This window comes from Bombus affinis, chromosome 5, assembly GCF_024516045.1.
Source record: "Bombus affinis isolate iyBomAffi1 chromosome 5, iyBomAffi1.2, whole genome shotgun sequence".
Classification (NCBI taxonomy): domain Eukaryota; kingdom Metazoa; phylum Arthropoda; class Insecta; order Hymenoptera; family Apidae; genus Bombus; species Bombus affinis.
In genome coordinates, this window is record NC_066348.1 from 13,234,511 (window position 1) to 13,247,942 (window position 13,432).

At 38.3% G+C, this 13,432-nt stretch overlaps 1 protein-coding gene and 1 long non-coding RNA gene across 7 annotated transcripts in view; one reads left to right on the forward strand and one right to left on the reverse strand.

The window, feature by feature from the left end:
- LOC126916945 (TNF receptor-associated factor 4) overlaps positions 1-13,432 on the forward strand; it is a 33,898-nt gene that overhangs the window by 8,578 nt on the left and 11,888 nt on the right. For 3 of the 6 annotated variants that reach the window (XM_050723279.1, XM_050723278.1, XM_050723280.1), the window contains one exon: positions 6,602-6,754. The exons of 1 other annotated variant lie outside the window; for it this stretch is intronic. In XM_050723279.1, the coding sequence (XP_050579236.1) occupies positions 6,725-6,754 (30 nt within the window). In that variant the 5' untranslated portion in view covers positions 6,602-6,724. Of the gene's footprint in view, positions 1-6,182; positions 6,755-13,432 lie in introns of those variants that run through there. 2 more of the 6 variants (XM_050723282.1, XM_050723277.1) reach the window with 2 other exon arrangements.
- Positions 9,231-11,450, reverse strand: LOC126916949 (uncharacterized). Its single transcript, XR_007710832.1, has 4 exons — positions 11,226-11,450; positions 10,186-10,866; positions 9,946-10,062; positions 9,231-9,762 (listed from the first exon to the last, which is right to left on the reverse strand). It is a non-coding gene; the product is annotated as an uncharacterized LOC126916949 (long non-coding RNA).

The following is a 13,432-nucleotide window of genomic DNA, read 5'->3' on the forward strand; positions in this document are numbered from 1 at the left end:
TCGATTTCACGAATACCATCATCTAACTTATATGTCAAATAATTAAAAAAATTTCACTTAGACGCACATTCGTATCACTAAACACCTATTCCTCGTTTACAAGAACCCATAAATTACAATACACGCAACAATATTAAATACCCGTATACGATCCAAGAATCTCAATGGAACCTTCTCACACATTCTCTTTCAGTGAGGTAACAATATTATATAATCCATTATCGTTCTCCACAAATACCGAAGAGTACGAAACATAGAATAAATCTTGTATACGTGCAATTAACAACGAGAACATTTGCGTTGCTCGTTCATTGTACACGGAGTCCCGGGGAACCTTCGGGATACCTGCTATACGTGACTACATCATACCTATCCAGGACCACGAGATTTCCCCACCAGATGCTCGGGGAAGGAGCAGATGTACACGTGGCGCAGGAAGTTTAGTTTTACAGGAGGAGCAGCTGACCGGTGCCGTACATTCCTCGTCAAAGAGGATGGTCTCGGTGGTTGGCTTCGAAAAAACGGGGTTGATCGCTCCACGAGCAGCTAGCATGGCCTAGATATACACCCACATGTTCACGCGGAAACGAAAGGGGCCCCCTTTGAACAACCAGTCCATTAACGTGCTGAGGGCACATTCATTTCCTCGGTGCACGCTCTCATTTCACGTTTTAAGGGATGCTTATTCGACACGGGGAACGAGCAGCTCCCTACTTCTTTTTTCTTTCTCAAGAAATCATTTGTGAGAACATCGTGGTGCTTTCCCCTGTTATCAAAGCGCTATGACTAATTCTATTTTTCATTCTCTATCTACTTGGTGTTGTTCTATTAATATTTATTACCGAGTGAAATATCGTTTGGTTTCATGGTCTTTTTAAAAATATTTTTTCATTTTTCTTTACTGAAAACTAGATAACCTATTATGATCAATTTTTGTATAATATATCAAATTAACAAGCCTTTGCGTTTCATTGGCAGTCGAATATGCAACACCGTAATTTTCCAATCCTATACTTAGAAAACTCCGTAACCTAACGCTACAAGCTCGAAATCGTAACCCAAGAAAGAAGGAAGAAAGGGAAAAAAAATTTGAAAGAGTTTCCTTCAGGAAATTCACGATGGTCAAAGGGTTGTAGGTGCAATAGTTTTTATGAGAAGTTCACGAAGAGAACCGGAATGAGAATACGAGGCAGAAGTTAGACCATGAGAATGAGGTGATGGCAAACGAGAGCAGAAGGTGGCAGAGGAGGCTGAGGAGGAGGCAGAAAAGCTGCCAGTCAGATTGTGAGCCAAGGGAGGAGGGTTGCAGCTGCTGTGACAGCTGCACACTTCCCAATATTATTCGCCGGGCTGCTCCTATCCTCCGAATGGTCCCTCACATCGACTCTCCAGGTGCTGCTAGCATCGGCGCCTCCAAAAATCCTTCTTTGTTCTCTTCGGAGCGCGTTGGACCCACCTTATGCGCGATCTGTTGCGTTCAATATCGATCGAGAGTAAATTGCGTCGATTTTATTTCCTCCTGTGACGTGGAACAAATGTATCTCAAAAGCGTATCTAACGTAGGATTGATTTTTCGAAGAGGTATTCGATTCTGAGTGTTTGTATTAAGGGTCCTTTATTCTTTGATACTCGTGTGGAAATCGAAATAGTGTCGATCGATCAAAAGAAATTTTTTGTGTCTTCTGGAGTACTTCGTAACGTTAGATCACGAATTGTTGCGGGGAATATCGATATATCGGTAATAATAGGTAACTTAGAATGGGTTTATTATATTGTGTAATATGGATGATTTATTTTACAACTGTTAAAAGAGCATTCTGCATAGAAATATTGAAATCCATACCTTCCTGAATGGTTATAGATATTTAGAATTTTTGATCACTCATATTTTAGAATTTTTTCATTATTCTATGCTTAAGATTATTTCATCGCATGGAAGATTCATCGATAATAAAATTCATTGACTCCTCGTTTCGTTATACGAAGATTCGTCTTATTCGATTTCTGAAGAGAAATTTAACTCTACACCCTTTCCAATCTTTATATTTCTAATTTTTCCTTATTCCACGCGTACGTGTAGTAATGCATATCTTAAATAAAATAGCGAATATTTATCTTTACAATTTTCTCTTATTCTGCGTTTAAATAGAATAATCCAGATCTTATGTAAAATAGTATTTCATTGCCGATTATCTTTAAATCTAAATATGCACGTCTCGAACCTATTCTCGTTCCAAGCTGACCAGCCTTGCAGCATAAAAAGCACGCTGGTGCACCACGATTATTGCGTAACCATCAACTTATTCAGGTCGGTCGCTCGACCTTTCCCCAGTATCTACCTGTGCCGGATGCAAAACTGGACTAAACGTCAGGGGAACGCGTGCCAGCCTTACGTGTCTGCTACGAACGTAATCGCGATTTCCCTCGCGGTTGCAGGATGTTCGTGCACCAATATAGACGGAAGTCCATGGAGAAATCACGAGACTGTCAGTTCCAAACTCGTCTACGATAAGAAGGTGTATCGTGGCTCAAACGTTTGTGGCATCGTGCACGCAACTTTCTATTTTGCTCATCGCTTTGAAAGGTGACGATCGACTATCGTTGATACACTGTAAATATTTGTGTATTTATTAGGTAATTTAATAATATATTGCATAATATGCAAACAGTTTTGTTGCTATTAGTTGATAAGGAGCTGAATTTAAAAATTGTTCGTATGAAAAATAATCGTTATATCGTGGTATTTCTCTGTGATCTTCGTTCTTGACGCGTAATTTTGTTGACTTTCGTGCACATGACTAATTTCAACGGATGATAAAGGGATGTGGATGAGAGGACAAAGGGTAGTTTTTTCGTGAGTTCCGGTTCCATTAGGATTCAATACGCTGACACATACGTTTCTGATAAGTCAGCATCTGGGGGACGTGTTTGGAAATCGGAGAAACTGGTTATTAAGGATATCGGATCCCTTGACACGAGAAACGTTACGCACCAATTACATTAGTGCGCGATATTCTATCGCAAAAGTGGCCTGAATTGTGCTGTTAGAAAATGCAACGGTCTGCGACTACGGTTTTGCTTTTCGCGTTTTGTGATTCGAACGGTTAATGGACAGAAGTGATTTTTCACCTTTAACGGTGAAATCTTCTTGACTTAGCACATCTTGCTTTTTTGCAATCCTCTTTGAAACAAAACACGAGTGACTTTTTAAATGTCAACGTAGTGAAATCTCTCTGAATTAACGTGCTCTATTTTTTCGCAATCCTCTTTGACAAATCCAGCCTTCTGACAAAACATTCAACTTCGAAATTTCTGTTCACATCCTAAATAGTATAAAGTCACCTTATTGACGTCTTAGGAACAGGAACCTGTCATCTTTAAGACATCGTGTGATTTATTTTGAAGTGTTTATTTTAAGATGTAAGATTTTTATAAATATCTTATGAAAGATATTTTATCAAATTTTTCCTAAACAAAGAATAATACAAATTCATTTTCCCGTTTAACATCTAAAGGAAGGAGTCAAACGTAAACTGATAGCATTCTAGAAATGCAAACAAAAATCTGTGAAAGAGAATTTCGAGGGAGAACTGTCGAGACTCGTGCAAGTTTACCCCGAAGAAAGAAAGATTTTGATCTAGAGAGAAAAGTGGGGAAAGACACCTGCCTGGCGTACAAGAAGGGTCGGAAAGGTGCGTGATCGTGAATATCAGCGAGTAAAATTGCAGTACGTCTTCAAGGTATTAATGCGACCTGACATGGTACACCTGTCGCAAACTTCAAATAAAAGAATCCTCGAGTATACAAATTTCAAGACGGCATTAACATTGTCTCCTATTCTTTCCTTTGAAAACAAAAACTTCAAGTAAAGCAATAGGTATGTAAGTAGAACAGTAAATGAACGGAAGTATTCTCGATAAAACGTATCCAGTCAAGGTGAACAATGCTATTAATGGCCTGGTCGACGGTTTTAAATAACAATTCTTACAATCCACTTCTACTACACTCATTGCAACCTAAAAGTAAAACCATTAGTTTGGTAGGAATTCTTGCAAATCACATAATACGTAAAATTGGAATATTAATATGATTTTCTTATAAATTCCTTGGGATAGTGCTTAAAAAATAAATAAGAAAATCTACAAAGAGAGAATAGATGCTCTTTCAATTCATTACAGCTTTTTAGATAGATTTCATTGTTCCCAACAGTGCAATTGCATAGCGTTAGGGGTTACCATAGCACGAAGCTGAAATATGCGCAAGAGCATATGTCATGTCAATTAACCTCGACAGAAAGCTGTTAGAGAAGGACGTGCTTCGAATTCGACATGGATCGTTCCCCTAAGCCCTAAAATGTACACACCCCGCAGAGGAGGGTGAGAGACTCATATCTGATGGTCACTTGGAATTTTTGAAAAAGCGAGAACAGATGGTGTAACCTCCGCACTACGCGGGATCTGGTAAATTAAAGATTTAAATCTTTCGTTCCTCGAACTTTCTGAATGACCATAATGAATATCAACTGAAAGGGTGAAGTCACTGGTCAAAATTGTGTCACTTAGACAAGATAGAATAACGAATGGAAGAGCTGACTAACGCGTTAGGTATTCGGAAGCAGAGCTACGATATCGGTGATACAAATTCTTGGAATTGTAAAACTCTTTATTCTTTTATTTCTGACTACCATTATATGTTCAAATTGGGAAAGGAAAGATTAATAATGATAACACGAAATTTACAAATAAGAATTGTTCAAAACGACGTTTCACCCTTCCGTAATTACCATTATCGTCACTGTTATCATATATTATTATATGCAAAAATTACCTTACCGACTGTATATTGTCTTTTTCGCGATTTATTTACTTTCATATCCGTTATATGGTCCTATTACTACACTCTACTTCACGTAACAAAATGAAGTTTTCATTTTACTATCATCGACATACCATAAAAGCGCAAAGAGACGAGGTATTACAAAGGTGGCCCGTTTTCGACTGTCCTGACGAGATAGCCTCTCACGAAGATCGAAGGCGGAGTCTTCGCGGATGTTCCTTGTTAGAACGCTGGCGTACCGGTTCGTGTAGCTGGCCAGAAGGCTCGATTCCGGCCTAGTGGGGGGAAGGTCGAAGAAGGCCGCAGCTGGCTAGATCTTGTCCGCGTACTTACATACAGCTGAACGCGGCTGAATGTAAGGAGTAAGGAACATGCCTCGCCAGTCGGGCTTTACAATGTCGTTTTCCTCCCCACCATCCCGCCAGACCTGCAGTTGGCAACACGAGTGTGTCTTTACTGATCACGAGTCGCTATCGCCGCGGACAAATTCTTTGTCTCCGAAAGGGCGCCAGTAAAAGTACCGCTCTGATAGAAACCGTCTTACAACCTGCCTCCAGGTCATTACTTAGATCGATATAATTTGATTAGTCGTTAGACTGAGAGCTGTAACGCAAAGGGAAACTCAGGTAATCTTTTCTATGGAGACAGTTATCTTAGTAGAACTTACAGTTTGTGACATACTTTATAAAGATTTATTTTCTTTATCATTGGATCTTATCTTCCATTGAAATTTATTATCGAATCTACATATTTGTTGGATTCTGTAGAAAAATGATTCTTTCGTTGAAATCTCCTGTAAAAGATAAGTGATATTTGAAGAAGATTCAAGGATATCGTAGTTTGTTGTATATATTATATGATATTCTGATATAAGAATGACTTTTATTGGGCATTTTATCAAGCCGTTGCGAACGTCCCAGGTAACCTTAAACGATTTCTAAACCGCGATCCATGAAGTCAGCGGCGACTGTACTTGTGCCACATATCCGATAATCTCTTTCACACGTTCCTTCATTCACCGTCTCTCCCTGGTCTCTGTCCTTGTCTCGCGGATACTATTAGGCTTCTCTCGTTCTCTGCCTTCCCTTCGTTCACTGGAACGAAGAAAGAGACAAGAAGGCAACGGACTCCCTCGACGGACAGGAGTTTACATCTCTGAAAATTATATCGCGGTCGCGGTTCATCTCGCGTAAATTCTGTTGATTTTGTCTCGTTCCATCTCGTATAACGAACCACCCCATTGGCCATTTTCCATTGTGTCTGTCCTCGTCGCGCGCTCATCGCCTGTCGCTTTCTATCGGATCCGCCAATCAGCGCGCTTGGTCCAGCGGGCATGACGCGACCGTTCCGCAGAGAGAACCGACCGACCGGACTGCGAACAGTCTGTCAGTAAACTTCGTGGCGTGCGTTGGCTGGCGCGCGTGCTAGCAGACCGTTTCCATGCGTGTCACGACACGGATACAACGCCAGCCGATCTCTCGGAACACTTATTAATATTTATAAGCGGCCAGTTAACTCTTCGAAGTGAATTTTTTGCTGAGGTTCGTGAAGATTGAGATTCGCGCTGAAACAAATGCCGATATCGGTCCATCGTCGTATTGTTTTCTTGTGTGTTTTTTAAAACAGTTGCGACAGTGTCGAAGCATCGTCGCGCATTGAACTCACTCGTTTAGAGACGTATATACGAATGTAGTAGTATTATTGCATATTGTATCGTTGAAATTTTGGACGAGAAGAAAAAAAGATGGTGCGTGGTCTGTCGCAGTGGACGAAAACCTTGAGCTTCCCCGCGAGGGTGTCCCCCCAGAGGCCTGCCAAGGAGTCGAAGGGGTTTCATGTGAGCCCCAGTGCTAGCCCCACGTCGCCACCCAGCCCGATCAACGACAACATGGACAAGGCGCCGATTATTACCGATGAGGTTAGATTATATCTTTTTTTTATTTCTAACATTGCTTGTCGCGGTTTGTAGTAATGCTTTGAAAGCTTAATCCTTGCAATAATAATAGGTTGGTTCGTAAGAGGGAAAAATGGTAAGGCGCATTGTGTTGTGTGTATTTACAGTAACTCATGAAAGAATTCAAGTACTTAACCATAGAAAACCTTTATATATATATTGTATGTGTTATGTAAAACATTTTGAAATTTCATTAGTGCTGTCATGAGGATCGTTTATTATCATTATATTGGTCGATCAAAATGCATATAGAAATTACAAAATGTATACTGTAAGCATACAATATTTAGTAAAAAATTAATATTATAGCATGAATAGCTGTTTTAAACATGTAACAAGTGTTAAAAATAGCCTTACTAAATATTGATTCTTTAAATACTTCTGTGATGTAGTATCTTGCAGCTTCTATATGTATTTACATTTCCAGATTTGTTTCACTTTATCAATCTATCTCATTACATTGCCAATGAAATTTCGAGATGTTTCGTATAACATATATATGTAATATATACATAAAAGGTTACCATAAATATTCGAATACTTTCTTGAGTTACGAGTATGTAAACATCCTACGTGAGTCAATGACGTTTTAATTTTTGTAGAGTAGATTAGAAACTTCTTTCAATGAAATATCAGAAATTGTTTTTATACGTTGTTTAATTTACAAACGAATCAAGACATGCCAACTTCCACGTAGGTCATTCCTCGAATATACTGGAGCAGAGTTTCAAGTTTATCGTCATACGTGTTTCAGATAACGGTCTGTTGCTATACGCTTCGAGCAGCTACGGTTAATCGCTGGTTATGCGTTTCAGTTCTCCATGCATTTATATTTGTAACCAGTGGCCCGCGTGATTGTTTACTTTTGTTTGTTTGTGTTAAAAAAAGAAGTTAAATACGACCATTAAATTAATTTGAAGCATCTCTAATCTTTTAATAACATTTATGGAACAGCTATTATTATAAAAAAAAACACGTACTTTTTTATTTTTGAAAAATAAATTTTACTTCCGCTTAATTTAGGTTAGGTTTATCGTTCGTTACATTCAGCTTCACGACTAACCGTGCCGAACAGGCGTGTAACATAATCTTCATGCGAATAAAGGGAAACCGCAGAATGGGGGAAATCTATTATTGGACAAAACGGAAACAGAGGGTTGCGTTTCGATATCGCTTACAAGAGTACCATTCATGATTCTATATCGTTGCAAGCGTTGTTGGCACAGTCTCCGTCTTTTGCGTACGCGCCCCTGTCGGAATACGTTGCATATTAGCTCTCTTATCGAACTAAATACACGCATTCGTGGCTATCGAACCGCGAGGACTCATTTACAACTGCCAGAACAAAACATATAAATCTTGAACACCGAAAGAAAGAAGGGATTTCGGTATCCGTTCCTCGAGTACATTTATACAATCTATTCCAAAGTTAAACGATACTTTATTATAGCTTTAGTACTATTGTATTATATTTTCTAAAAACATGCTTCTCCACTAATATTTCTTTTCTATGTATTAGATTGGTGTATATGAAATGTTCTTTTTGAAATGAAACTTAACCGCATATACTATATAGATTCTTCAATGCATTACATGTAAGTTTAATCAAAGTAATTTCTACATGATATCCTTTCATAAAGAATAAATCCTTTAATTATATTAAATTTCTGAGAATTATCAATTCAACATAGATATGATGTTTTGAAGAACCTACACGTGATTAGTTTCAGTTGAGAGGACATTTCGTATGCATCAACCTAATATGTGCACAGAATAAGTATTGTATTATAGCAAGTGATTATATTACCCGTTACTATATTACAACAAACTACAAAAATTCATTTAGATTATGTAACATAGTTTCATGTTATGTACGATGTTCTTTGGTTAAAACAATCACATAACATAACCTAAAGAAAAGGTCGCGTTGCCATGAAACGCGACAGACAGCCTGTTTCAACAGAACCGAAACCACGCCGTTCCCTCCACTGTTCGCCGCGTATTTTCCAAAGAGTTTCTAATCATGCCGACAGAGCGACTGATTTATGCCACGACAACCAACAACACGTTTCAAATTGTTCATCATGCACAAAGGTTTCCGAACCTGGTTTCGTTCACAGGGTCGATCGTCCCTTTATTATCGATTGCATACCGCGACGATTACTGGGCCATAAAACCATCTGTCTCGAGTTAGGTTCAATGTAATCGTTTGCTCACGATCACCGCCCCCTACATTCTTTAAATTGTTCGGCAAATTGTTTTGAAATTACTAGAAACTTTTAATTACGTATATACATATATTTACACTAAATATTTTGTAGCTTCTATATAAATTTTCTTTACCAATGTAACAATTATAGTCTCATTACAATGCTAGTGAAGTTTCGAAATGTTTCATATAGCACAGAAATACGTATACATTCGTAATAAGTGTACGAATACTTTAGTGAGCTACTATACACAATATTTGGGAGCAAAGTTTTTCAAATATGTAATCTATTGGCTATGTTTTCGACCTTTTATCCTCATGTTTTTATGTAACGAAATAAATGGAATTTATTCATAGGTAAACAAGGGGTCCCTGGAAGTCACTCGACATTGTCACCATGGTCGCTCCCTCTGTCATATCGACCGTGTATTTAAAGAATTGAGTCTATCTCTTTTTGCGGTTGGTTTAATCGTTCCAGCCCCCTCGACGACGCGTCGTCAACACACGTGCGCGCCGTTTACGATTCCTTTTGTACGAACACATTTAAGAACGTTCTCTGTACGCAGTGGCTGGTGGTCGGGAGTGCCAACTTTCCGCAGGGGGCGATTGGGGGAATGCGTTTGTGTAAACACAGCCTCTGGGAAGATGACAATGGCGGCGCGACTGCAGACGGCACGTGCCCCACGTTGAAAGCAACTTTTTTTTCTTTGGCAGGCTAATTCGTGCCACTGGCGTAACTAAATATATCGGATGGCAATAATATCTATCAAAATAATAAGTAAAACAGTATATTCGTAATAATTATCAATAATGCATTTAACATGGAAAGTTCGATAATTGTAATGGCGAAATTGGATTAGAAAGGAAGATCAATCTGTACTCGGGTTTTCTTCTGATAGAAAAACGATCTCTTTCTAAGTTCTCCTAGATAGATACTTGTACTTACATGGACCAGTTTCAAGTATCACAGTCGGCTTGCTTGATGAACAAACTGGAGAAAGCGAAGCCGCCCGGCTGAATTTATCTAACTGCTCCCACGGAAACGTTCACATTTAAGAGAAATCTGAAATGCATAACGTACTTAATCTCTTGCTTATAACATTGAGTTATGCTGGTAACAGAGATTATAGTTTCGATTCAGTAAAAATAGACTGTACTTGCAAGAAAGATTAACTGGAATCCTAACCTCAGTTTTAATTCTTAAATGTGAGAGTCATGAAAACAAATTATGTACCATTTCATATAACACTTCAATATTATGTCATCTAACAACATTGAATAGCTAACGCTTGTTTAAGTAGATATTAAGGAAATAAGGTAACGAATTTTGCTGTAAAATATTCGATTTATTTCAAACGAACATAAGAAAGTAAAATACGTAAGGTACATCTTGGAACATTTGTTTTCGTTGTGACGTACACAGAACGGGACCGAAAGAGATAAAGATTTTGGCCGGTCCTATCCTTACAAGACTAGTCGTACAACTTTTACTTAACGCCTCGAGACTGAGCCAAACGGAAACTACGACGAGCAGAAATCTCGCGATAATGGACAAAAGTTTCGCCTCGTAAGTTCGTAACAGAAAACGCGGACTCGCGGTTAAAGACGTCCAAGCGTTCTCCGGCTATATAAAATAAAGCGACGGCGAGAGCCGGCAGTGTCGGCGAAAGAGGGGGCAAGAAAAGGACCGATGAGGACTGGTCCAAAGGCGGGGAAAGGCGACGGCGGAAGCGTGGGAACCGAGCGTAACAGATGGCCTCGGCTGCTTCCGAACCCGCTCGGCCTCCTTCGTGCACCTCCGTGGCATCGACTTTGCTTTCCGTTCTCGCGCGTTTCGTACGCTCTATGTATCGATGCAACTCGATTCCTGCGAAAAATAGATTCGTTAATCTATTCCCGTATCATTATTTTTAACATTGGCAAAACCAATATGATTTGTTTAACCTATTAACGAATTGGGAAGACTATTATGTCAGTATATGTTCACTAACAAAATATTCGCAAGTTCTTTATTTTTTAAAGAAAAAGTATTGAAAGGGTATTCTTAATCCACTAAGAACTAAACAGAGAAATAACGAAGGTTGCATAAACGCAATACTGCAGAGGATTTGATCCAATAACAGATTGTAACATTTTTGCTGTCATTGTAAGTCATATACAGACGGTTAAATGATATCAGGAGAAATAGGGTTATATAATTGACTTACGAAGCATATACATACATACCGTTCGATTGAGAGTGGAGAATAGGTTAAGAGGGTAACGATGCAAAACAAAAAGTGCAATAGAAGATATATGAACGGCTAACACACGTGCACAAGCCGGCAACCTTAGCACTTAACCCGATGCTGCGCACCAGTAAGGTCTCAGAAAATATCCAGACACGATTTAATACATTTCGAATGCAATTGCATAAACGTGTTAGTAGTAACGTAAAATGCACATGTCAACTATTAAAAATTAGATGTTATAGATTTAAAATTAAAATTTTATCAATTTCAAACATTATGTAATATTAGAAATTAACCTTTTGAATTTATATTCAGTAAAATTGAAATAATATTATAGTAGACGCCAACAATAGGACTACTTTTAAATAATCTGCGTTCCAATGAGCTTAATCAGACCGTCGCGAAATTGTAGGTATTAGAAAATGATGGCAATACAGGAAATCGTGCCAGAAAGCGTTGCGAGCAAATAATCTTCCGGAAATACATAGCACGGACATGGAGATGGTTTTGATTGTGTCACATCATTTTAGTTATCTTTTATCACAGTGGTTCTCTGACTTATGGATCATTGAAACAGATTAATAAAGCTCGATATTATCGTGGTGCATATGTATATAAACACATTACAAGAATTTTTCAGTTGCTCTCTTATATTGTGAATCCAGCTAACTGTTAGGAAAAGCTATGAACTCGTGTTTTAGAATGTCAGGGAGCTTTAAAGGGGGCGTATTCAAAAGAAAGAACCAATTGTGGTGAGAACTACCGTCACTATATATTTAGTCAACCGTTTAGTAGCAAATGTTACGATTGTTCTATAATTTGTATACTAAATTAGGGTAATCGTTTTTCATTGCATCATCAACTTTAGTTAGACATAAATAGAGGAATAGAGACAGAGAAGATACAAATTCAATAGAATCTTTTTTTATCTAAAAACAAATTTGTAAACCTTTAGTAAACTTATAAATGACACTCTATTTTGTATTTTTATTTTTATCAACTTTATCTTTGTTTCTATCCCTTTTCTTGCTCTATTCGTCAGAAAACAAATCTCTAATCTTAATAAAATCTACAACCTATGCGCAACATTTTTGTTCATGTTTCTTATTAAAGAAATACTAAAAAGAACTCAGAGGATTATCTCTATGAGATCTCCATAGGAATTGTATAAAATATTATAGACCTAATGACATTGACTGCTTAGTTGCTTCTTCTGTCAGAGTAATTGGCTTTGGGTAATACCACCAAATAAAATACCACCGAATTAAGGACCGTCTTCAATCAGCTCTTATTAAGCTACGCGTGGAAAGTGACTCCTGGCTCTTGTTCAGGAATGCGAGATAACGCGGATGCTTACAAGTCGTTGTAATTACCGCGTGTTAATTTAAAAGCAGGTCCCCGCCAGCCTTCCCATGGAGGCCACCGCCTTCGTCGTGGCCGGAAGTTGCTATGGTGTTTGTTCCTTCAAGTATTGTTCCCTCCGCGCATTCCATTGTAATGAGAGGCCTTTTTTCTCTCTCCCTCTCTCTCCTCCTCTTTGGTTCTGGTGGCTTTAGAAAATAGGCGTACGAGACAGTCGGTGATCGCGATAGAAATTATGTTTAACAGGGCTCCTCGAGTGCGATCACCAGTTCTTTTCCGGATACTTTTCAACCGGCTCTTTGGTATTGTTACCCGGGAGTTCCGTAATGTTTTTATCCTTCTAATTGGGAACAATGAATGCATGCTTTTTAAATATAACGATGCCACTGTCTTTCACCGTTATACATATGACGAAGACAGCTCGTGGAGTAATTAATGTTGAGGGTCGTTAGTAATTGTGGAAATATTGCTTCTAGATTAGTACAACTTAAAAGTAATTATACGTGTATATAATTAGAAGAAATTTAGGTATATAATTATTTGAGTCGTAAAGTATAATTCTAAATGAACAAAATTCTAATTGCTCCCTTCTTTTCAAGACTTTGTAGTTTGTCTAAACACAGATAATGGAAAATCTATGGTAAAAATAATTTTCAGTAGTCAATTCTCTTAACGACTGTTATCTTCTTTGCTTATTTACGTAACTATTGGAACGGCCGTTGATATCTCCAACGACGCTGCGTTTTAACGCGAAGCATGCACATATATTTGTTTTAGTTGTCGAGATTACGCGGAAAGACAAAGTGATAGATCCTCCCTGAGCTGAAATTACAGATCAGA